At 38.6% G+C, this 25,600-nt stretch overlaps 1 protein-coding gene across 2 annotated transcripts in view; it reads left to right on the top strand.

Moving 5' to 3' along the window:
• The window catches only part of CUL3 (cullin 3), a 105,701-nt gene that overhangs the window by 13,577 nt on the left and 66,524 nt on the right, over window positions 1–25,600 (top strand). Inside the window, exon 2 of one of the 2 annotated variants that reach the window (XM_068967170.1) lies at window positions 16,720–16,917. The exons of the other annotated variant lie outside the window; for it this stretch is intronic. Coding sequence (XP_068823271.1) covers window positions 16,720–16,917 — 198 coding nt within the window. The remainder of the gene's footprint in view (window positions 1–16,719; window positions 16,918–25,600) is intronic. 2 annotated transcript variants of the gene reach the window in all.

Raw genomic sequence — 25,600 nt, 5'->3', positions numbered from 1 at the left:
GAGAATCTGTTCTAGATCTTACATAATAGATGGGGGACGCGGAGAACTGGAGAGGGTGATTTACCCAGAGGATACTCATGTCTTGAATTTACTGAAGAACCATGACTTAAAAGCCTGGTTTCTGGTTAAAAACTCTTTAGGCCAAACTAAAAAAAAGCATGTAGCCTTGATAATTTGGTGTTAATATTAACCTATTAATTATTAATTAATTTTGTAGTATCAGACACTCAGGTGATTTGAGTTAACATGGTTTAACAGAAGGATCCGTAGCTCAGGACTCAGGGATTCCTTCATTGCTTTAACTAACAGAATAATTTTGGATAAACTCCCTAGCTTCAGTTTCTTCATTTGTAAAATTAAGAGATTTTAAATTGGGGTTTCCTTAGGCTCATTTTTGTTCTTAAAATTTCAGTCTAGAAACTGAAAGCTGGTGTGTTCTCCTGTGCCCTAGAACATTCTGTGATGTTGCAAATGTCACCTGTCTTTTCAGCTTTAGAATTTCTTTAGAATAAGAATGGTATGTTTCAGTGATGATGATTAAATGCTAATATAAAGGAGTGGAAAAGTTGATTATGTTCTTACATACTTCTTTTTGTGTAAGTTGGTATTTTAGAGAAATTTTGAGATGTGTTGTCAGATTTTTGTAATAATTTTATGAGGTAGGCCTTTTGCTGCATTATCACATTTGGTTTATAGTTAGTCATTCAAAGACAAAGTTAAGTAACTGTAGCAGCTTATACTGTTTTACTTTTTCATTTTTTTCCCCTCTTTGGATTATGTGTAACTTATTCTGGTGTAAACTAATTTGTTATTGTCTAACCGTTTATACAGCTGTACGCATTATTTCCCAACCCAGGGATCGAACTCAGGTCTTGGGCATTGCAGGTGGATTCTTCACCAGCTGAGCCACAAGAGAAGCCCACACATATCATAGTTTTAGAAAAACTGGGTTTACCCACTAAAAGAAACTTTAGAGATGAAGCTACAGAGAACAAAGGATTGTCATTTTTTAATTAAAATTCATAGTTTTAGATAGTAGGATAGAAATATGAAACTCAGACATGCATTTAGACGTGAAGTATTTCTGTCTGCAGTATTGCTACTACTACTTTGAGATTTCATCCAAAATACATGATTCTTGCTTTTCTGTTATTTTTGTTTTCCAGATAGATGTTTAAAGAGCTAGTTTATACTCATGACCTCTTATTATTAATGTTTGGGATTTAATGGTATATTAAGAAAATAGGAAATGTTTTTATTTTAAATTGTTGATCTCATAGGTATAATAACTTCTCACAAGGAGAGTCTTTGAAGAGTTCTAGTGAATATAAATATTGTATTCTCTGGATAAAAGATGTTTTAGAATGCCAAATAACATGTCTTTATCAGAGAAGAAGCACCAATAGGATAGTGACAGACTTCTTGACACAGTGAGAATATGTAACAATTGCATCTTACTTGTTGTGGTCATTATCAGACTATGAAATGTTAGATATACATTTTTTCACATAACATCACTCACAGAGGTAACAGTTGAAAGAATATTGTTCATACTCGTTGTCAGTTGTGACTTAACAGAACTTTACAGGCTAATTTGAAAACTTAACGTCTTTGAAAGAAATTACTTCAAATTTTTAAATTGATTTTTGAACAGCCTACTCATTGAGAACTGAAATGCGGATTATAATAATTGAACCTTCTGTTGATTTAGCTTTCTCATTATAAATGTTACTGTTCTGTAATTTAGTGATGTTAGATGCCAGTTGAGTGTAGATCAGACTTAATTTGTAATTTCATGGTATTGTTTCAGGCTGCTGTGCTTTTCCAATTGATAATCTAGCTTTCCTTCCTTGACATCAGTCATTACATTTGGTAGTACAATTCCAGCACAGAAGGCTGTGTGTTTCTTCTTTGTAAGAAAGGAATTTATTGAGCAAGGGTTATACGTCAGATACTTTCACAAACTTTCTTAATTGCTACACAATGTACCACCTTCTCTCATTTCTCTTGTTACAAGCAGATGAGGAAAGTGAAGTTGAAAAGTTTAAATAACTTGCCTATAGTCTGAGTGTGTCCCACTGCTCTGTTTTCCTCAAAGCTTGGATCTTTGACTATCTTTTTTGTGGTTGAGAATACTTAAAGATTAAGTGATGAGCAAATGGGATTATTGTAGACATCATAAGTCGTTGTGTAGCTATAGGTCATCAAATAAGATTCATCATTATTACTAACTCTTAACGGGACTGCCTTCAAATTATCTAGGCATCATGACATGTATTAAAAAGGATACAGTGAAATAAGAGAACAGGCTTGGTACTACTTTGCGATGCTTATAATCTGGGAGGGAATGTCCTTACAAAATTTATAGTTTTAGTTGTATTTGTCTAGAATATTGCCATTCCTCAGATATTTGTGCCAAAGCAACATTTTTTTTTTTTGAAGCCGAAGCTCAAAATTAAGATCAAGCATTTTTCCTTGTTTATTTTTTTCTAGCTGTGTCATTCTGAATTGCCTGGAATTTGAAATTCTCACCCTTTTCCCCCACCCACCCTGTTCTATATTTCTTGTTGAAAATTATTCACGGGGGACTAAAGACTTCTTGTCCTCTGTGTGTAGTGAATGTGAAGAATACAGTTTTCTTCATTTTAGTTTTAATTGCCTCATGCTGCAGTTCTCCAGCTCTCAGTAATTACAGAACCTTCAAGATGTGTGAGTATATAATAGACATCCTTTTAAATGTAGCATTTTGAAGGTTATGTTTTTATATCTTTTAATGTAGATGAAAAGGCAGAGATGTTTGTGAAAGAAAAGAGATTGTTAGTGTTATTTTTCTTATTTATACTTACTAGTGAGGACACTATAATCCTGGATTGGGTACAGGTAGGGGGATAAAGTTCACTATTTGTTTTCTATTTCTATTACTCTTTGGAGGTCACTTAAAAAAAATAATTTATGGCCACACTTCACGTGAAATCTTGGTTCCCCAACCAGGGATCGAAGCCATGCCCTGTGCATTGGGAGCTTGAGTCTTAACCACTGGACAGTCAGAAGTCCCTTTTTTCTTTTTTTAAAAAATATTTTATTTGTTTGAAGGTCACTTTAAAAAAAATAGTGTTAATTTGGTTTCTAAGAGGTCTCATTAAACCTTTCTTTACTTGCTAAAGGAACTTATTTTGCTGAACACTTTGTAACTTGAACTTGCTGGGGAAGCATGCAGTATGTTCCTAAAATTGTGTGTGGTCTGTGTCCAGCTCTGTGACCCCATGGACTGTAGCCTGTCAGGCTACCCTGTTCATGGCATTCTCCAGGCAAGAATACTGGAGTGAGTTGCCATTTCCTACTCCAGGGGATCTTCCCGACACAGGGATTGAACCTGTGTCTCTTCCATCGGCAGGCAGATTCTTTACCACGAACCACCTGGGAAGCTCCATATACCTAAAATTAGCAAACATTAAATGTGTATATAAGGGTGTGTGTGTGTGCATTTTATTGTTTTGCTGAAGCATTGTTAGCACATTCCTTCCTGAGTGTATTTGCAGTTATTGCAGTGTGAGTAAGTCGGTTTCTCCAATGGGATTAAATTCTACCCAAATAATTTGGAAAATTACTTTAAAATGTTAGGGCTTTTAAATGACTCTGGTGTTTTTTAATGGTCAACGTTGATGACTTCAGAGTTTAACATTTAGTTCTTTTAACTTTCGCTAACAGTCAAAGTTGTGTTCTCTATCAAAGATGGGTGAGACATTCATGCATCAATTCATCACTAGTGTAGTTATCTAGCCACTGTTGTTGACATGTTCACTGATGCCAAGACCAAAACATGTAGGAACCTGCACTTGAAGCGTATTCCCTTGGGTGTATTGTTTTTGTACTTACTTGATTTAGAGGAAGATTGTAGTTGTGGACTCCTCCTGAAGAGCTTTTTTATCCACTGTTTTTGTCCTGCTGCTGCTAAGTCGCTTCAGTCTTGTCTGACTCTCATAGACAGCAGCCCACCAGGCTCCCTTGTCCCTGGGATTCTCCAGGCAAGAACACTGGAGTGGGTTGCCATTTCCTTCTCCAATGCATGAAAGTAAAAAGTGAAAGTGAAGTCGCTCAGTTGTGTCCGACTCTTAGCGACCCCATGGACTACAGCCTACAGGCTCCTCCATCCATGGGGTTTGCCAGGCAAGAGTACTGGAGTGCGTTGCCATTGCCTTCTCCAATTTTTCTCCTAGTTAATATTAATTGATAAAATTAATGATTAAACATCCTTCTGAAGCATTTAGTTAGGTGAATGGGAAAATCTGAAAATACTTGATATGTGAAATTTGAGAATCCTTTGCTTGTACATTATTTGAAAAGGATAGTTGATTATTTTAAAATTAAAATTATACTACTAGATAAGCACATTAAAATATTTCTCTGTTTCATTGTGCTTAGTAAACTCAAATGTTTGTGTTTTCAAAATTGCATTGGTATAACATAGGTAAAACAGCACTCCCCAGACATTTGTTTATGGCCTTCTAAGTGACATTGAAGAAAAATGCATAATCCCTTAAGTATCTCATAGTCTAATGAAGGAAAAAGATTCGTAAATGGATCAATTATGGAGTAGTATGTGAGTGTAGTGATAGATATAACCTGAGTGTTATGAAAAAGTTGGGAGTTGTTAGCTTTGCTTGAGGATTTCAGGGAGGGATTTTTGGAGAATGTGACACTTGAACTGTGTTCAGAAGCTATGTAAGATATCAAGAGGCAGAAGAGGAGTGTATAAAGATGAGAGGATGGCGTATGGAAGGGAGGTATGACAGTGCAGGAAGTGAATGTAAGATAGGTCGCAGTGAGTGACAGATGAAGTTACAGAAGTAGGCATAGACTGGATCATCAAGGGTTGTGTTTGCTTTTAAAAGGGCCACTGCCTCCCCCCACCCATGCTAATAGGAGCTGAGTTTTGAACAGGGCCATGATGCTCATGTGTTTTATTTTAAAGGGTAGATTTTGAGGAAAATAGATTCTAAAAGGTTATTAGAGTCCAGTTCATGATGCCTGGAAGACTGTTGCAGTGATCTAGAAGAAAGTTTTAGGGCAGCAGTATTCAGGATGAAAGAATGGAAGCATGTTTGAGAAATCTCTTGAGCCTGATCTTGGTATCCCTTGATGACTGGATGAGAGAGAGGAAAGAAGAAAAGTTAAGGCTTATGCTTCCAGCTTGTATAACTAGGTGGTTTGTGTTGGCCACTACTGAACTAGAGAATATAGAAAGAAGATTTGAGTGGGTTTGAAGAGTTGAGTTTACCAGAAAGTTTGGACATGATAAATTTAATTTGTGTCTGGAGGATTTTGTTGGGCATGTCCAGCAGGTAGTTGAATACCATAGTTTAGACTTTGGGATTACTGCTGGGCTGGCAGTATAGATTTGGGAGCAATTAACACGTAAGCCACTAATTTATCTTCTTTGAGAGAAATCTGGTAACAGCTACTGACCCACCATCCAGAAAAGAAGTGCACACACAAAATTTTGCAAAATTTTCTATGCAGTTTTAGGGGACTCCAGAATCCCTTGCCAGTCTAAAACTTTATATATTTTAGAATCTTGGTAGTGTTCATAGTAGTTGTAACCCTTATAATGAATGGAAATGCACGCGGACCCAGTGTAGAGTGAAAAGAAGAACCAAAGACAGAGCTCTGGGGATTAAAGTCACGTAAATGACACTGGAAGAATAGGCGATATGAAGTAGGGGGATACTGTTTTTGAAAGAAGGCTACATTTTATTGACTTGCATTTAGCATAGTTGTGCTCTTGTTCAGTCCTTTAAGTTGTATCTGACTTTTTTGCTATCTCATGGACTATAGCCTACTGGAAACAGTGGCAGACTTTATCTTCTTGGGCTTCAGAATCATAGTTGTGTTCTTAAGCTACTTTTGTTTTAGCTGTTTATTTGCTAAGCTTGAAAAACTATGTTTTTTCCCCTGACATTTGATTTCCATAGATGAGAGTTCAAGAGATCCTGTCACTGATGGTCAGCATGTGAGGGATTATATAGTAGTCGCTCAGTATCTTTGGGGGACTGGTTATAGGACCCCTGCAGATACCAGGATCTGCAGGTGCTCAGTGAAGTGCAAGTCGCTCAATCATGTCTGACTCTTTGCAACCTCATGGATTATACTATACAGTCCATGGAATTCTCCAGGCTGAAATAGTGGAGTGGATAGCCTTTCCTTTCTCCAGGGGATCTTCCCAACCCAGGGATTGAACCTAGGTCTCCTGCATTGCAGGTGTATTCTTTATCAGCTGAGCCACCGGGGAAGCCCAAGAATACTGGAGTGGGTAGCCTATCCCTTCTGCAGCAGATCTTCCCAACCCAGGGATCACACCGGGGTCTCCTGCATTGCAGGTGGATTCTTTACCAGCGAAGCTATCAGGGAAGCCCTTGAGGGTGCTCTAGTCCCTTGTATAAGATGCCAGAGTACAGTCTGCTCTGTATTTGTGAGTTCCATGGATACGGAGGGCTGGCCATACTGTGCCCTGGCCTGGGCAGAATTTACCAACATTTGCATTTAATCCTCATGATAGTCTTTTGAGATAGATGTTGTTATTAAAAAAGTGAGGAAATAAAGGTTTGTTGTTATTTAGTCAGTCAGTCATATTCAATTCTTCTGCTACCCTGTGTACTGTATCCCGTTAGGCTCCTCTGTCTAAAGGATTCTCCAATATTGGATTGCCATTTCTTCCTCCAGGGGATCTTACTAACTCAGGGATCGAACCCACATGTCCTGCATTAGCAGGCGGATTCCTTACCAGTGAGCCACTAGGGAAACCTCTTAATAAAGATTTAGAGGAGTTAAGTAATTTTGCCCAAGGTTGTTTGACTTAAGCATTTAGCAAAGGCATGACAAATCTAGGCATCGGTTCAGTTCAGTCGCTCAATCTTGTCAGACTCTTTGCAACTCCATGAACCCCAGCACACTAGGCCTCCCTGTCCATCACCAACTCCGGGACTCCACCCAACCCCTATCTCCATTGAGTCGGTGATGCCATCCAGCCATCTCATCCTCTGTTGTCCCCTTCTCCTCCTGACCCCAGTCCCTCCCAGCATCAGAGTCTTTTCCAATGAGTCAACTCTTCACATGAGGTGGCCAAAGTACTGGAGTTTCAGCTTTAGCATCATTCCTTCCAAAGAACACCCAGGGCTGATCTCCTTTAGAATGGACTGGTTGGATCTCCTTGCAGTCCAAGGGGCTCTCAAGAGTCTTCTCCAACACCACAGTCCAAAAGCATCAATTCTTCGGCACTCAGCTTTCTTCGCAGTCCAACTCTCACATCCATACATGACCACAGGAAAAACCATAGCCTTGACTAGACGGATCTTTGTTGACAAAGTAATGTCTCTGCTTTTTATTGTGCTGTCTAGGTTGATCATAACTTTCTTTCCAAGGAGTAAGCGTCTTTTAATTTCATGGCTGCAGTCACCATCTGCAGTGATTTTGGAGCCCAGAAAAATAAAGTCAGCCACTGTTTCCACTGCATGGTGGGCAGCAAAATCTATGCTCTCTACTATTAATGATATACTGTACCGTGTTTACCAAGATTGTTAGTGATTACTGATACTACTGCTTTACCCAGTTAGCACAGAGGGATGGGAGGTGAGTCCAGTGGTTTGGACTAGATTTGAAAATACGGATTCTCTTCCAGCTCTGTGATTTTGGGGTAAGTCATTTAAATTATCTGGGCCTGTTTTTGTCTTTGTTTTAGATTGCTTCAGCAATCATGAGAAGAAACATTTTGTCCTGTGTCTTCACCTCTACCTATAATGCACAAATATTGAGGAAAATATACATAACATCTTGGATTTTAAAATAATTTATATGTGTGAGATGGAGAAGGTAGTGGCACCCCACTCCAGTACTCTTGCCTGGAACATCCCATGGATGGAGGAGCCTGGAAGGCTGCAGTCCAAGGGGTCACTAGGAGTCGGACACAGCTGAGCGACTTCACTTTCACTTTTCACTCATGCATTGGAGAAGGAAATGGCAACCCACTCCAGTGTTCTTGCCTGGAGAATCCCAGAGACGGAGGAGCCTGGTGGGCTGCCGTCTATGAGGTTGCACAGAGTCAGACATGACTGAAGTGACTTAGCAGCAGCAGCATATGTGTGAGAAATGATTCTTTAAGAGTATTTGTACAATATTTGAAACATTAGTTTGTATTTTATATTCATAACTTCTATATTTTATACTAAAAGTATCTTAAAAATACTTTACTTTCTAATAGAAAATTTAGTAACTCATGCTGAGTACAGACCCTCCTATATGTTTTTTTTAGCTACTATGGGATCTTCGTTACAGAGCCTGAAAAGATCATTTAAGGTTTTGCTGAAATTTTATTTAGCAATATAATTATCTCTGGCATTTTCAGTCCACAGTAACTGCTCTTTCTTTGAAAGAGTTTTGAACATTCTTTATATGTTCAATATTTAACCTCAGGAATGGTGTCTGTCTGCTTTATTGTAACCTCTATATATACCGTCAGCAAACTGTTAAAACCACATTGCACATGTATGGACTGTTAGAGGCCATCATTCTCACATTGTCTTGTGGCCTTTATTTGTGCAAAGTTGTAAAAAGCCACATCTTATTTATATTTTACATGGATGGCATCCTCTGTATAAGGGTATCTGATAAAATAGGTTGTAGTTTAGATATAATGGTAAAGTCTCTTAACGCTGTTTCAGAGAAGTCTCTGATAGACCTGGATTTGAATAAGGTTTGAGAAACAAGAAAGTTGTTGTTTTCTAAAGAGTTCATTTTTAAGCTCTCCAGAAAAGACAAGAATAATAAGACTTAGTTTGAGTCATCTGCCTAAGAATCCTCTTGACTGGGAGTTGAACTTGTTTGACTGAAAAAACTGTTTTGCCTACCTACTCCTTCCTCTTTTCACGTTCATACCCTTTGGACAGGACTTGAAGATTCTTTTTTTTTTAAATGTCTTTTTAAAGATCTCTTTATTGAGATAAGCTGTACATATTAAATGTATGCAACTTGATGAGCTTGGAGGTAAGTATTCATTTGTGAAGAGATTGCAATATACGCAGTAAATATATCCATCACCTCCAAATTTTCTTCCAGCCCTCTTTGGAGAGGATTTTATTAGCTCAGTATCTTATCCATTTCAAGTTAGAAGTAGACATGAGTCGAATGAGTAATTGATGTAGTGTTTCCCTGGTTGTGAACAGAGAACTTGTAGGCTTTATGTGGCCTGAAAAGGGCTGCTTAGTCAGAGAGAAGTAGAAAATTTATCAACAAGTGCTTGTTAAATGCCAGGTATTATTTTAATGGCTGAGTTTATTCAGTAGGGAGGAAAATCCCTGCTTTCATGGAACTGATATTTGAGTGGGAAGAGAGAGACCAGGAAAAGAGATGTGAGGTTGGAATTTGATGGTCACTAGTAGGAGAGAGGGGCCTCCCTGGTGGCTCAGTGGTAAAGAATCTGCCTGCCAGTCAATGCAGGAGACACTGGTTCCATCCCTGGGTCAGGAAGGGTCCCCTGGAGAAGGAAATGGCAAACCACTCCAGTATTTTGACTGGGAAATCCCATGACAGAGGAGCATGGTGGACTACAGTCCATGGGGTTGCATGTTGTTGTGGGAGACAACAGCAAGTAGGAGGAGGCTGCTGCTTTAAATAGAGTAGACAGTTAAAACTTCATTTTAAGGTGACTTCATTAAAGACTAAGCAGTGTTTGTGTTTGATAAGGGGATGAGCTACGCAGATAGCTGGGGGAAGACCATTTCCAGACAGAGAGAATGGCAAAAACCACCTTGAAGTGAACTTGTTTATCATGTTGCAAGGAATAACAAGGAGGCTGATAGGGCTGGAACAGAGAGAGCAAGGAGAAAGGATAGATGAAGTCACAGAGATTATCAGGTCAAATAAGAGTTTGTAGGATAGTGTTTAGGACTCTTAACTCCTGGAGAAGTCACCCACCGAGGGTTGTGAGCAACCAAGTGACATGATTTGGCTTGTTTTCAGAAGGGTCACTCTGATTGCTTTATGATAGTGGGCCAAGAGGAGAAACAGACCAATTAGGAGATGGTTGTAGTAACCTGAGAGATAGTGGTGGTTTGGATTAGGCTAGTAACAGGGGAAGAAGTGAGGACTTAATTTTGGGTGCATTCTGAAGATCAGTTCAGTTGCTAGTTGTGTCTGACTCTTTGTGATGCCATGGACTGCGGCATGCCAGGCTTCCCTGTCCATCATCAACTTTCAGACATTGCTCAAACTCATGTCCATGAAGTCAGTAATACCATCCAACCATCTCATCCTCCGTCATCCCCTTCTCCTCCTGCCTTCAGTCTTTCCCAGCATCAGGGTCTTTTCCAATGAGGCATTTTTTCACATCAGATGGCCAAAGCATTGGAGCTTCAGCATCATTCCATCCAATGACTATTCAGAACTGATTTCCTTTGGGATGGACTGTTGGATCTCCTTGCAGTTCAGGGACTGTTATGAGTTTTCTCCAGCACCGCAGTTCAAAAGTATCAATTCTTTAGCACTCAGCTTTCTTTACAGTCCAACTCTCACATCCATACATGACTACTGGAAACACTACAGCTTTGACTAGATGGACCTTTGTTGGCAAAGTAATGTCTCTGCTTTTTAATATGCTATCTAGGTTTGTCACAGCTTTTATTCCAAGGAGCAAGTGTCTTTTAATTTTATGGCTGCAGTTACCATCTGCAGTGATTTTGGAGCCCAAGAAAATAGTCTGTCACTGTTTCCATTGTTTCCCCATCTATTTCCCATGAAGTGATGGGACCAGATGCCATGATCTTAGTTTTCTGCATACGGAGTTTTAAGCCAGCTTTTTCACTCTCCTCTTTCATTTTCATCAAGAAACTCTTTAGTTCCTCTTCACTTTCTGCCATAAGGGTGGTGTCATTTGCATATCTCAGATTATTGATACTTCTCTGGCAATCTTGATTCCAGCTTGAGCTTCATCCAGCTGGCATTTCTCATGATGTACTCTGCATAGAGGTTGAAAAAACAGGAAATAGGGTGACAATATACCACCTTGACATACTCCTTTTCCAATTTGGAACCAGTCAGTTGTTCCATGTCTGGTTCTTGACTTGTGTACAGGGTTCTCAGGAGGCAGGTCAGGTGGTCTGGTATTCCCATCTCTTTCAGAATTTTCCACAATTTATTGTGATCCACACAGTCAAAGGCTTTGGTGTAGTTGTTAAAGCAGATGTTTTTCTAGAACTTCTTGCTGTTATGATGATCCAAAGGGTGTTGGCAATTTGATCTCTGGTTCCTGAACATCTGGAAGTTCTTGGTTTATGTACTGTTGAAGTCTCACTTGGAAAATTTTGAGTATTACTTTGCTTGTGTGTGAGATGAGTGCAGTTGTGCGGTAGTTTGAACATTGTTTGGCATTGGAATAAAAGCTGCCCTTTTCCAGTCCTGTGGCCACTGCTGTGAAGTCACCCAGTTGTGTCCGACTCTTTGCGACCCCATGGACTGTAGCCCAGCAGACTCCTCCATCCATGGAATTTTCTAGGGAAGAGTACTGGAGTGGGTTGCCATTTCCTTCTCCAGGGGATCTTCCTGACCCAGGGATCAAACCCAGGTCTCTCACATTGCAGGTAGACGCTTTACCGCATCTGAGCCACCAGGGACACTGCTGAGTTTTCAGAATTTGCTGGCATATTGAGTGCAGCATTTTCACAGCATCACCTTTTAGGATTTGAAAGAGTTCAACTGGAATTCCATCACCTCCACTAGCTTTGTTTGTAGTGATGCTTCCTAAGGCCCACTTGACTTGGCACTCTAGGATGTCTGGCTCTAGGTGAGTGATTGATCACACCTTTGTGGTTATCTGGGTCGTGAAGCTCTTTTTTGTATAGTTCTTCTGTGTATTCTTGCCACCTCTTCTTAATATCTTCTACTTGTGTTAGGTCCATACTGTTTCTGTCCTTTGTTGTGCCCATTTTTGCATGAAATGTTTTCTTGGTATCTGAATTTTCTTGAAGAGATCTCTGGTCTTTCCCATTTTGTTGTTTTCCTCCCTTGCTGGTCTTTGGAACACTGCATTCAGATGGATATATATATCTTTCCTTTTCTCCTTGCCTTTTGCTCTTGTCTTTTCTTGGCTATTTGTAAGGCCTCCTCAGACAACCATTTTGCCTTTCTTTTTCTTGGGGGTAGTCTTGATCAGTGCTTCCTTCTTATACAGTGTGAAGAACCTTCATCCTTAGTTCTTCAGGCACTCTTATTAGATTTAATCCCTTGAATTCATTTGTCACTTCCACTGTATAATCGTAAGGGATTTGATTTAGGTCATACCTGAATGGTTTTGTGGTTTTGCCTACTTTCTTCAATTGAAGTCTGAATTTGGCAATAAAGAGTTCATGATCTGAGCCACAGTGAGCCCCCGATCTTGTTTTTGCTGACTGTGTAGAGCTCCATCTTTGACTACAAAGAATATAATCAGTCTGATTTTGTATTGACCATCTGGTGATGTCCATGTGTAGGGTCATCTCTTGTGTTGTTGGAAGAGGATGTTTGCTATGACCAGGATTCTCTTGGTAAAACTCTGTTAGCCTTTGCCCTGCTTTATCTTGTACTCCAAGGCCAAACTTGCCTGTTAACTCCATGTAACTCTTGACTTCTTACTTTCGCATTCCAGTCCCCTGTGATGAAAAGGGCATCTTCTTTTGATGTTAGTTCTAGAAGGTCTTGTAGGTCTTCATAGAACCTTTCAACTTTAGCTTCTTCAGCATTACTGGTCAGGGCATAGACTTGGATTACTGTGAGATTGAATGGTTTGCCTTGGAAACAAACAGAGATCAATGTGTTGTTTTTGAGACTGCATCCAAGTACTGCATTTCAGACTCTTCGGTTGACTATGGGGGCTACTCCTTTTCTTCTAAGGGATTCTTGCCCACAGTAGTAGATACAATGGTCATTCGAATTAAATTCACCGATTCCAGTCCGTTTTAGTCACTGATTCCTAATGTTGATGTTCACTTGTGCTATCTCCTGTTTGACCACTTCCAATTTACCTTGAGTCATGGACCTGACATTCCAGGTTCCTATGCTGTATTCTTCTTTACAGCATGGAAATTTAATTCCATCACCAGTTACATCCACAACTGGGCATTGTTTCTGTTTTGGCTCTGTTTTGTCATTCTTTCTGGAGTTATTTCTCCACTGATCTCCAGTAGCATATTGGGCACCTACTGACCTGGGAAGTTCATCTTTCATTGTCCCATCTTTTTGCCTTTTCATACTGTTCATGGGGTTCTCAAGGCAAGAATGCTGAAGTGGTTTGCCATTCCCTTCTCGAGCAAACCACGTTTTGTCAGAACTCTCCAATATGACCTGTCTGTCTTGGGTAGTCTTACATGGCATGGCTCATAGTTTTGTTGAGTTAGACAAGTCTGCGGTCCATGTGATCAGTTTGGTTATTTTTTTGTGATTATGGTGTTCATTCTGTCTTCCCTCTGATGGATAAGGATAAGAGGCTTGTGGGAGCTTCCTGTTGGGAGAGACTGACTGTGGGGGAAGGTCTTGGTGAGGGGCTATCCTCAGTAAATCTTTAATCCAGTTGTCTGTTGATGGTCGGGGCTTTGTTCCCTCTCTGTGGTTTTTAGCCTGAGGCCAACCTATGGGTAGGGGCAGTTACAGTCTTGGTGACCTCCTTCAAAAGGTCTTGTGTGCGCACTGTTGTATTCAGTGTCCCTGACTCTGCAGCAGTCCACTGTTGACCCACGCTTCCACTGGAGAGTCCTGGACTCTCACAGGCAATTCTGGTTCATTCTTTTGTGGGGACACTGCTCCTTTCTCCTGGCGTGCACAGAGTTTTGTTTGTACCTTCCAGGAGTCTGTTTCCCTAGTCCTTTGGAAGTTGAATAATCAAATCCCACTGGCCTCCAAAATTAAACTCCCCAGGCATTCTCAGTCCCTTAGCCGGATCCCCAGGTTAGGGAGTCTGTTGTGGGTCCTAGAACTTTCTTGACATTGCTAGAATTTCTTTGGTATAATTGTTCGGCAGTTTGTGGGTTGTCTGCTTGGCAGCTCTGTGGTGGGGCTAATGGCGCCCTCCTCCAAGAAGGCTTAACCTCACACGCTGCATGACCAAGGTCTGCTGCAGGCAAAGCCCCTGTCCCCGTGGCAGGCCACTGCTGACCCGTACCTCCTCAGAAGACACTCAAACACTCAAAGGCATGTCTGGCTCAGTCTCTGAGGGGTCTCTGGGTCCTGATGCATACGAGGTTTTGTTTGAGCCCCCCGAGCGTCTCTGGCAGGTATGGGGTTTGATTCTAAATCTGATTCTGCCCCTCCTACTGTCTTGTTGGAGCTTTTCCTTTGCCCTTGGATGTGGGGTATTTTTTCTTGGTGGGATTCAACAGTATCCTGTCGATGATTGTTCTTTAGCAAGTTGCAATTTTGGAGTTCTTGCAGGAGAAGATTAGTGCACATCCTTCAGTCTTGAAGACTGAAGATAGAGACAGTAGAATTTCCTCTTGGATTAGTAGTGAGGTGATAGACTAAGGAGGACTGACTGCAAACTTTTTGGCCTTAGCACCAGGAAAGATGGAGTGGATGTCTTCTCAGCTGGAGAAGACTGTAGGCATGCCAACTTAGGGGAGATTAGCCATTCTGTTCTAGATGTGATTGAGACACTTAGTAGATTTTCAAGTACAAATATTGAGTTAGAGGGCTGGATATGGGAACCTGGTATTAAGTGGTTGGTGGGAGAGGGTGGCTCCAAACAGGATATGTAAATTTTGAGGTTGACTTAAAGCCAGGAGACCGGATGAGTTAACGTCACCTGAAAACTGAGTTTGGATAGATAAGAGGTTCTGATGAGAGTTGGAGGTTGTGGTGATGAGTAAGAATCAGTAAGCAGACTGGCAAAATAGGAGCAAGTGGAATAGAAAGAAAAACAAGAGATGGTAGTGCTTGAAAGGCAAGGGAGGAATCTGTATCAATCTAAATAATTGGGTCTTTCAATTGCTACCAGAGTGGTCAAGTAAGATGAGAAGTGAGACTTTGTTAGAGATAGCATTGTGGAAGGTCACTGGTGACCTTGTGTAGAGTAGTTTCTGTGAAATGGTCAAGTGTGCATGTGTGCTAAATTGCTTCAGTTGTGTCCGACTCTTTGCGAGCCTATGGACTGTAGCCCATCAGGTTCCTCTGCCCAAGGGATTGTTTAGGCAAGAATACTGGAGTGGGTTGCTATTTCCTTCTCCATGGAATCTTCCCGACCCAGGGATCGAACCTGCATCTCTTATGTCTACTGCATTGGCAGGCGAGTTCTTCACCACTAGCTCCATCTGGGCTGGTGAAATGGTAGATATGAAAGCCTTATTAGAATGGATCCAAGATACAGTGGGGAAAATGTGACCTGGGGATAATAAATATAGAAGTCATCTCCCTAGCTCTGTGATTGTGTCGTAAGTGAAAAAGGTTTTCTGGTGGTGGTGGAGAAATATATGGGATTGTGAGGATTTGTTTGTTTTTAAGATGGGAATCTGAGGATATAAATTGCAAATGGAAATTACTTAGCACAGAGGAAAATTTTGATGATGCTGGAGAGGTCGATTGCTATAGGGAGGTCCTTGAATAGATGATTTGGGATGGACCTAGAGTAGTACTTGTTAAACTTTGTTTTGTATAGGTATCACCTGGGGTGCTTGTTAAACTGCAGATACACTTCCGTTGGTCTGGGATGATGTCAGTTTCTGGTACCTGTGCTATAATTCGAGTATAAGAACTTAGCACTTCAAGCACAAGAGCTAGCAGGTTATGTTGGTGTACAGTCATATAGGTCAGTGGATATGACACTCTCTTCAGGTTGTTTCTGTTTTCTCAATGGAGCAGGAAGCAAGTCATTATCCTAGGGTTGAGGATGGAGGAGACAGTATAAAACCATCTAGGAAAGTAGAGTTAGACTAGAAAAGTAGAACTGTGGGATTGTATTAAGGGCCCACTTACAGTTAGTGGTTATGAATTTAAATTGAGATGGATTGAATATGGTTGTATGTATGTATGTCTGGTTACATTCAGCTGTGTGAGTGCCTGTGAGGGTAGGTGGGCAGTTGGGGTGTAGAATGGCAAGTATTTTGAAGTGGGGAAAAGGGGCAAGTTATTTATGGGTATATGCAACAGTACTCAGAAATGACAGACCATGGAATCTAAACTGGGAAAGGAGGAAAATGAGAGAATACTAGGTTAAACAAAGAAAATGTGTGGATTTATTGTTGTTTTGTTTTTTAATTGCAGATCTCCTCCTCATCTTTAATTTGCTAAGGAGCTCTGCAGATCTTCAGGAGAGGAAAATAGCATTCATGTCCCCAGTGTTCTTTCATCAAGGAACATCTGAGCTTATATTCTACTAAATAAACTTAGGGAAAAGGATGTCCTATATTTTTGGCTAAAACAAGTAGTAACATCAGGAATTATGATTTTATTTAAAGTGGAGGGTTGTGCTGCAGATAAGGAGGGAGGTCTTAAAATGATATTTTAAAATCGCTTCTTTCTCCTCTAAGAACTATTTTAAATGTATCCCATTGTTTCTGTTAAAATAGATTGTTAGCATCCTTGTAAGTCATAGCTATATGTAATCGTAATAATATAATAAAATATTTACTATATGGACAAATACAGAAAGATTTTCAACCATTGGTTTTTTCTTTTTTTTTGTCTCTTTCTCTCTTTTGGATATTACAGATGACCATGGATGAAAAATATGTAAACAGCATTTGGGACCTTCTGAAAAATGCAATTCAAGAAATCCAGCGTAAGAATAACAGTGGTCTTAGTTTTGAGGAGCTCTATAGAAATGCATATACAATGGTTTTGCATAAACATGGAGAAAAGCTCTACACTGGACTAAGAGAAGTTGTTACCGAACATCTCATAAATAAGGTATCCAACTTTTAAAGGACTGTTGCTAACTGTATTCAACCTAGAAGTATTATTTTTAAAGGTTCCAGGAAGCCTGTAGAAATAATAGTAGCTATGTTGTAAAACCTCACTTAAAAACTTATAATCAGCTAAACTAGAATTTTTGATAATTGAAGGAAGGTGGAATTTGTGATCTTTGATAAATATAATTTCAGAAATAAGTTTAATATACATATGGTTGTTTATGAATAAGTTAATTATAGATCATTATTTTCTTTAAAATGCTTATCTGCCTATTTTAGTTTTGTCTTCTTTGTATATTTGAAAATAAGATGACTACATTGTTTAAAAAATGTTGTCTAAGACTTTTTACGAAATGAAATTGGCCTTATTCATTTTAACTGAGTTTTATTACAATGAATAGGAATTTTTAAAGATAAATTAGTGTTGGATTGTTAACATTATAAAATGGTTCTTTGGTTCCAAAAAGATGTATTTGTTTTTTTTAGAACAAATGTTTTTTATAAAGCAGACTCTTCCACTATAAGTATGTCCTGCTTTAAGATTGTCAGATAAGATGTAAAATACCACAGATAAATAAAAACTTCTCAGAGTTTTTGCGTGGTATTAGGGTATTTGTTTTTTAAATTTTGTTTTGAGAAAAATGGAAAAGTTGCATCAGTAGTACAATAATTTCTTTATACTGTAGATTTACCAGTTGTCGAGATTTTGCCACATTTTAGCCAATCTTCTATTGGTATTTATTACTATTATTGGTATTATTTTTATTGCCAGACAGAGAATTAGTTTTAGATTCATTTATACTCAAATGCTTTGGAATAGTTCTCCTAAGAACAAGGAAATTCTCTCACTTAACCAAAGAACAATATTCAAAATCAGGCAGTTTAACATGAATATAAAACTCTTGTCTACTATGACCCACATTCAGATTCACCAGTTGTCCCTTGTGGCAGTGATGTCCTTTATGGCAGTATGTTTTCTGATCCAGGATCTTCATCCAGGATCACTCACTCAATTCCTCAGCCTGCTTTTGTCTTTGAGCACATTGACATTTTTGAGAGTATAGGTCAGTTGTTTTGTAGATTGTCCCTCAGTTTTTGGTTTGTCTGATTGTTTCCTCATGACTAGTTTCAGGTTGTGCATTTTTGGCAGGAATTATACATAAGTGATGTTGTGTCCTCAGTGCATCACATCAGGAGGCACATGATGTCAGTTTATCCCATTATTGGTGATGTTAACTTTGATCACTTGGTGTCCGCCAGATTTCTCCACTGTGAAGGTACCTTTTTTCCCTTTGTAATTCATAAGTAATTTGTTCAGATATATTTTGAGACTGTGTAAATATCCTGTTCCCCAAGAAACTTTTCATGTGATAGTTTTAGCATCCATTGATGATTCTTGCATGAATCATTATTTCTACAATGGTTACAAAATAATCACTTTATATTTCTACTCTTCTGTAATTCTTTTCTCTTAAATGGAATTACATGAGCAGGTAACTAGTGTCTCATGAAGCAAGGTGATTAAGTTCTTCATTCATTCAGTAGTTTTTTGTTGTTGTTGTTGTTAAGTGCCTAACTGTACAACTTTCTAAGAAAATGTAGTAGATGCAAAGAGATATGATGCTGTCCCTTTCCAGGTTTGTTTTTGTTTTTATTCTGATGTGAGAGAAGATATACATATTTAGATAACAGTGTGTGGCATCAATAAATGGCTTAGGTATTCAGATAAGGAGATACTACCCTGGGCTGTAAGAGTTCATAGGAAAGGATGAAATTGAACTGAACCATGAAAAATTTCGAATATAAGTGAACAATGCAGCAGGTGTTCCCAGGATGTCAGATGTCTCATGATTATACAGAAATAAACTTTTCGGTGGTAAGTAGAGTTGGATTGAGGTGTGTAACAGTTTATTGGGCTTAGTGGAGTGGAGTGTTGCAGAGTTGATTTGGGAATAGCTTGGAGAAAAACTTGAATGCCAAGCTAAGGAATTTGGACTTTACAGTGGAGGTTTATTGGAGGTTTTTAAGTGGATGATAATACGACAGAATATTTTAAGATTAAGATGAGAGCGATATAAAGTAGAATTGAGGGAATGTATGTGCTAGAAACAGAGGAAGACCTGGAAAAAGCTAATTAAGATGATAGTCTAAAAATGTGATGTCAACAATTCTGAAATAAGACAAGATAACATTTAGTTACTGGGAGAGAATTACGGTGCTACCAAAAGAATTATTGTGAACTTTGGTGGAAAACGGATTTAGAATGGGTAGAGGAGATGACAAATTTTGTTTTAGGTTAATATTGGAAACTTTTATAGTTAGAGGTCAACTTAGAAACCATTTTACATGTGAGGAAATTTGTGTGAGAGATTGTAATAAGGTGTCCAAGTAGAGATATGGTGGGTTTGAAGCTTGGCAGGAACTCAGAACTGAAGAGTGAGATCTGACATTTGGTAGCCTGCACTGAGGAATACGTGTTGGGAGTTCAAAAACGAAAATCCCAGAACCAAGGGATGAAACTTCAAAAGCAGACTATGGTGAACAGGTGTGAAAAATGAAGACTAATATAAGAATCTTGGCATCAAAAAGAGAAGAAAAGTAGAGTGGGAGAGGTTTGTTTAAAGCTGTAGAAGAGAAGTTTGGAGCAGCTGAAGCTTTGGATATGAAGGGAATGTGAAATGGAACAGTGGGGAAGAAAAGGTAGAAGGGGAGCAGATTCTCACAGGGCATGATGATAACGAGCCCAGCTGAGTCTTGCTTAGCGTTTACTGTGTGCTAGGTCCACTCCGAGTGCTTTTGAATATGTTCACTTAGTTAATGGTCACAACCCAAGGAGCCAGATACTGTTATTACCTCTATTTAAAAATGAAGGAACCCCGGCACACAGTGTTGGTTATTTGTCCAAATACACGAAGTTAGGGACTTCCTGGTAGCTCAGATGCTAAAGAATCTGTCTGGAATAGAGGAGACCCATGTTTGACCCCTGGGTCAGGAAGATCCTCTGGAGAAGTGATTGGCAACCCACTCCAGTATTCTTGCCTGGAGAATTTCATGGAAAGAGGAGCCTGGCAGGCTACAGCCCATGGGGTTGCTAAGTGTTGGACACGACTGAGCGACTAACACTTCACTTTCACGAAGTTAGTAAGTATCCTAGCTGAAAACAGTATTCAAGCATTGTGGCTTCAGGCTGAATCCCTAACTTTTGTATAAATCTCCTCCTGAGGCATAATGAATGGATGAAGATGCAGTAAATATGCTGAAATTAAGGGTGCATGTGGAGTTTCATGAAAATTGCCTCAGTGTTTATAAAACTGTAATCCTTTAAATTTTAGTTCTTGGTTTATTTATGGTTAAAATCAAGGAGTTGGCAGGAGTATCTTTGAGATGTTTTAGTTCTAAAACTACTGCAAGTCTAATAATTAAGCAGTGTATCTTCCGAAAATGAGATGAAGAAGCTTGGAGTAGCTCCTGTGGGGAATATACTAAGGAATTGGCAAGTGAGGGAAAAGATATCTCTGTGGGAGTTGGCCTGAATGTATGATTTATCTTTCTTCCTTTTGTTTTTTTCTTTTTTTTAAGAAGTGCTTTGCAGCTTGGGCACAGATGTAGGAAAAAAAAACTCTATGTGCTTTGATTCAAAAAGTGAGGAGAGGAGGGAAGGTCAGAGTTAATGTGACAGATTTTTGGACTCTGAAACATGGTTAGGTAGAAATTGGAGTCATGTGAACAATGACTCTGGTAATTAAGAGCTTCAGTATAGTCTCTTAAAGTGGTCCCATATCTAAGATTAACTGTTATTTCAAAATATAGCCAGTTCTCTACAGTATATTCTAGGGAACATATATTCAAGTTGATTATGCTAAAGAATTAAAAAGTGAATATGCTGAACTTTTATTTCTCCTATAAGTATTAATGAAATAGCAGCAGCATCTGAAGATGTTCTTAAAATTTTTTTTTTTCTTTCACAAATACTCATTTGACCACCTCAAGCTAGTTACTTTCTGACTAGGAAATATGCCATCATCAGCATATCTGATGATTTCTTTGTTTCAGTTGAATTAAGTTTTTGAACCTCTGCTGGTATCTATGCTTTCATTTTTCTGTTTCCTCTTGATCTTATTTCATTTTTAGTTTGATTTTATAAGACATTTTAATCGTACAAATACAGTACTCTCTGAAGGGGACACTGTTACAAGAAGTCTTAACTGGCAGAGCCATCCTACGGTAGCGTAAATACTTGTCCTCTGATGTGGAAGTCGATTTGTTCTACCAAATAGGACTTAGGGATGTTACTGATACAATGTGCAGAGAGATAGTTTGCATGTAGATTAATAGTGCCTGTTTCTACATTGTACCTTCTGCCTGGAAGTTAAGAGAATGGTTTAGGGTTCTGTGGTATCAAAGTTATATGTCTTCAGTCTCACAGAATATATCCCTTTTTATGGTTCTGGAAGTGTTCCTACAGCTTTTTGTTCAGTATGCTTTGAGCAGTTAGCTGAACTGCCTAGCTAATGATGTATTTTTTAAAGCAAAATTATTTTCCATTGAAGTGAACCTTTTAGTGCTGTGGTGTAGATAGCCAGGACTGTCTTTTCACGTTGAAGAAATAAGCTTGCTACATTGAAGCACACGTAGAAGTTATAGGCTGTTTCTTTCTTGGTAGTATATTCTTTCTATCTGTAGAAGAATATTTCCCCAAGAAACTGAGACCCAAAGGAATTCAGTAAATTTCTCAAGACCACAAAAACAAAACCTACTGTGTGTTGTGACCTTCTCTGCCTTGTCATAAATATGAAAACATTTCAGAATTCTCAGGGACTATTTTTTTTCTAACTCAAATACCTTTAAAGGCATGATTATATTGGAGAAAAAAAGATTATGCTACTTTTAAGTTTTAAGGATTTTAAAATTATAGGTCATTTTGTAAAAGCCTCAAAAGTATCCTTGTAAAATTAATCATCACCAAATTTAACATTCAAAAGTAGTATTTGCTGGACTGGCTTGGGTGTAAGAAATACTAAATAGAATGCATCTGATTTCTGCATTCATGGAACAGATAAACAAGTAAATGTTCTATTACTTGTGGGAAGGTTAGGTTAGGATGGAGCCATGTTTTTTTAATGTTTCTGATTTTATTTTATTTTTCAGCTTGATTGAGGTATAGCTGATGAAATTGTCAAATTTAAAGTGTTTTTTTTTTGAGTCATGTCCTTTTAGAAGATTCCTATTTGAGATTCAGATTTCATAGAAAGTCTGTATAGAGGACTTAGCTTTTCTTCTATACACTGCTAAGAACTCCATAATAATAAATAATAATAGATATAATAATAAGAGTTTAATAATGAATAATTTAGAAGTAGATGCAGTGAAAAAAAGTACTGGATAGAAAGTAGGGAGAATGAGGCATTAGGCCTGATTCTACCACTAAATATTGAACCAAGTTACTAGATTTTTCTGGACTTAAGATTATTAATGTATAAAATGATTGGGATTAGTTTTGTTAGCTTGAATGAGCATTAAATTTATATGATGATTATGTACCTTGATAATTTTGGGTTACTTAGGAAAATGATAGTTTTTGAGTTTACTGTTGTCCTTTCATGTGCCATAATACATGTTTAGAATAGAAGTTTTCCCATTTTTAATTGTTTCTTAAGGTCAGGAGAAACTCTTTGGTTTTAATATAGAAAGAACTTTATTATCCTAATCTTGTTATGATTAACAAGTTGCTTAGATTTGCCTTAAGGTTAATTTCCCTCCTTTTCCCCCAAATTTCTACTCTATAGTAATAATAAGATAGTCTCATAAGTGAGTTTATAAAAGCTAATTTCTGTACTGTAAAAGTTTGTTCTTTTAGGAAAATAGCTGAACAGAAAAGATGTTGACTTTTCAACTCTACTAGAAAGTTTATTATTGGTAAAAGGAATATTTATTCCAGTGGTTTTCAAAGTCCTTCTATCTTGTTCTTCAAATAATGTCTTACTTTGATGGCATCAGTGTGAGGAAGACAGAGTAAGAGGAGCTTCATCCTCTTCACTTTTCATTCATTCAGAAAACTGCTTATTGAGGATCTGTTAATGGCAGGCACTGGGCTATGCGTTTGTGTTAAATCAAAGATCTCCATCTTTCTGAAACTTAAGTTAGAGACTTACATACTTGAATCTGTGCCTTGTAATCCTGATCAGTTCTAAGCACTCTGTTTTTCAGGTAGGAAAAATGATGCTTTGAAGAAGAATAATTTCAATTTTTAAGTGACTTGTTGATTGTGTGTGTGTGTGTGTGTATAAATTCTCTTTGTAGAATAACATGCTACTGTTTTTATTTTGTATGTAGGGTCACCTTTGCTGAAAATGATGTTTCTGTGTAAACTACTTGCTCAGTTTATTAATGTTTCTCCTCATCTTTAGAGGGAGAATGGGAAGAACTGGAGTTTTAAATACTATGTTTATTCATAGGTAAATTTAAATGTTTATATAGTGGTACTAATTGTCTGAGGGAATGAAGTTGGTAATTTTATGGTAAGCTCTAGACTGTTTTGTAGGCCACTTACTTAAGTAGACTTAGCTTTTATAATAAAGTTCTTATTAGTGCTTTTCTTTTCTTTCTAGGTAAATATAAATGGATGTAGAGGCACCTTTTAAATAGCATTGTATGTACAAAATATATCGTAAATATAGTGATTGCAGTGAATTAAAAAGGACATTGATAGAAACACTAGGCAATAAGATTTTCATTAGCAAAGACAGATTCAGTTCAGAGGTCCCACAGATACTGAGTCTCTCCTGTGTCTTACCCACCAGAAAAGAATTAAGATACAGTGCCTATCAGCAGGAAACCTCACCTCCCAGTTTTAGTGAGGTAGTCAGATTTGAAGGGGAATTATTTTGCCTGAAGAATTCAGGGCAAAGTAGAAAGAGGAGGTCATGTTTGATGAGCCTTAAAGTATTATAGAAGATTCATCATGTTAAACATAGGCAAAAGATAATCTCAGTAAGGGAAATGGCATGAATAAATAAAAAGGTAGGTAGGTAGGTGCATAGTATGGTGGACCAGTATAAGTTTAAAGGGAACATAAAGGACTTCACTTGGATTTGTAGGAAATGAGAATGGTAAAGTTAGCTGGCCTAACTTTGTAGGGGATTTGACTTTTACTCTGTGGGTGCTAGGAGCTATTGGGTTTTAATCTTCAAAAAGCCTGAAGTGGAAAAGATGAAGTAAAAGGTTTAAATAGAAGTTCCATTTTCAGTCATTCATTGCTACTTATCTTTCATTCTCGTGCCCTCTTGTCCTTTTTTAAAATTTAAAGTTGTTGGAAGAAACTAAGAACCCACTGAATGTTAGAGTCGCTTAGAGTGACACTGACAGTCAGAAAGAAGAGGAAGGCTCTCAGCTAGGTGTACAAACCCTTAAGGAATAGGATTGGAAAGAATGACTTGAATATAAATAGGATGATCCCCAAAGAGATTATTAGTGATAGGGATAGGGTGAGGAGGAGGGATTAATGGAGGGTCAGAAAGATAGCAGTCAGAACATGAGGGGGGTAGGAAATTGAGTAGTTTCTACTGTAAAAGGATTGAAAGAGAAATGCTGGGGTAGAGCCGAGTTTAGAGTGTAGTTTAGTAAGTGCACCCATGTTAAACACCAGCTATTCCTGCTTGAATTGTGGAGTAGACTATAAGCTCTGTGAGAGCAGTGCTCATAGTCTTGATTATATTTTCTAGTGATGTTCTTTTAATATCTATTAACCTAGGGCTTGTTTCATTCATCTTTGTGTCTTCTGCTCTCCACATGCTGCTAAGTCGCTTCAGTCGTGTCCGACTCTGTGAGACCCCCATAGACGGCAGCCCACCAGGCTCCCCCGTCCCTGGGATTTGATTCTCCAGGCAAGAACACTGGAGTGGGTTACCATTTCCTTCTCCAGTGCATGAAGGTGAAAAGTCAAAGTGAAGTTGCTCAGTTGTGTCCGACTCTTAGCAACCGCATGGACTGCAGCCCACCAGGCTCCTCCGTCCATGGGATTTTCCATTCAAGAGTACTGAAGAGGGGTGCCATTGCCTTCTCCGGCTCTCCATATAGTTGGCATCAATAATTGTCTATTGAAATGAATCTCTAAGAACAAATAGAAATAGAATCAAATGGAAGCCATTATGGTTTATATCTGTGAACTGCCGACATCTGTTTTGTCTTCTGTATATGAAGTAATACTTCTTCCTACCGAAGGTCATTACTGAATCCTAACTACTATAAAGCAGTGTTTCACCATTTTAAAGTGCAGTTTAGTTTTGGGGCTGACTACCTTTGATTTCTTGAGTCTGGAGTCTGTCAGTTTGCTGGGAACTCTACATTGTGTGATCTTGTAGAACTGTGTTTTTTCTCTTCATGATACCCGGGAGAGAGTAGTTGCTGTATTGCCATACTTTGTATATGTTTTACTATTTTGTCAGTGTCCCTGTTGTTCAGAGTTCAACTATGGCATTAATGCTGTAATGTACTGGTGCTTTTAATGTATTTAATGTATTTCTTAAACATTGGGGGGGGGGAACCATTGGGAATGAAGTACTTGACAGATGATAATCGTATTGTCCTTCTGTGGTATACTGCTTTGTTCTTGGTTCTCCTTTCCATCCATTGGGTAAAAAGCTACCATTTTTCAGGGCGTGACTTCATCCTTAAATCCTGGT

This window comes from Capricornis sumatraensis, chromosome 3 (genome assembly GCF_032405125.1).
Source record: "Capricornis sumatraensis isolate serow.1 chromosome 3, serow.2, whole genome shotgun sequence".
Classification (NCBI taxonomy): Eukaryota; Metazoa; Chordata; class Mammalia; order Artiodactyla; family Bovidae; genus Capricornis; species Capricornis sumatraensis.
This window is presented reverse-complemented; position numbering and strand designations above follow the sequence as displayed.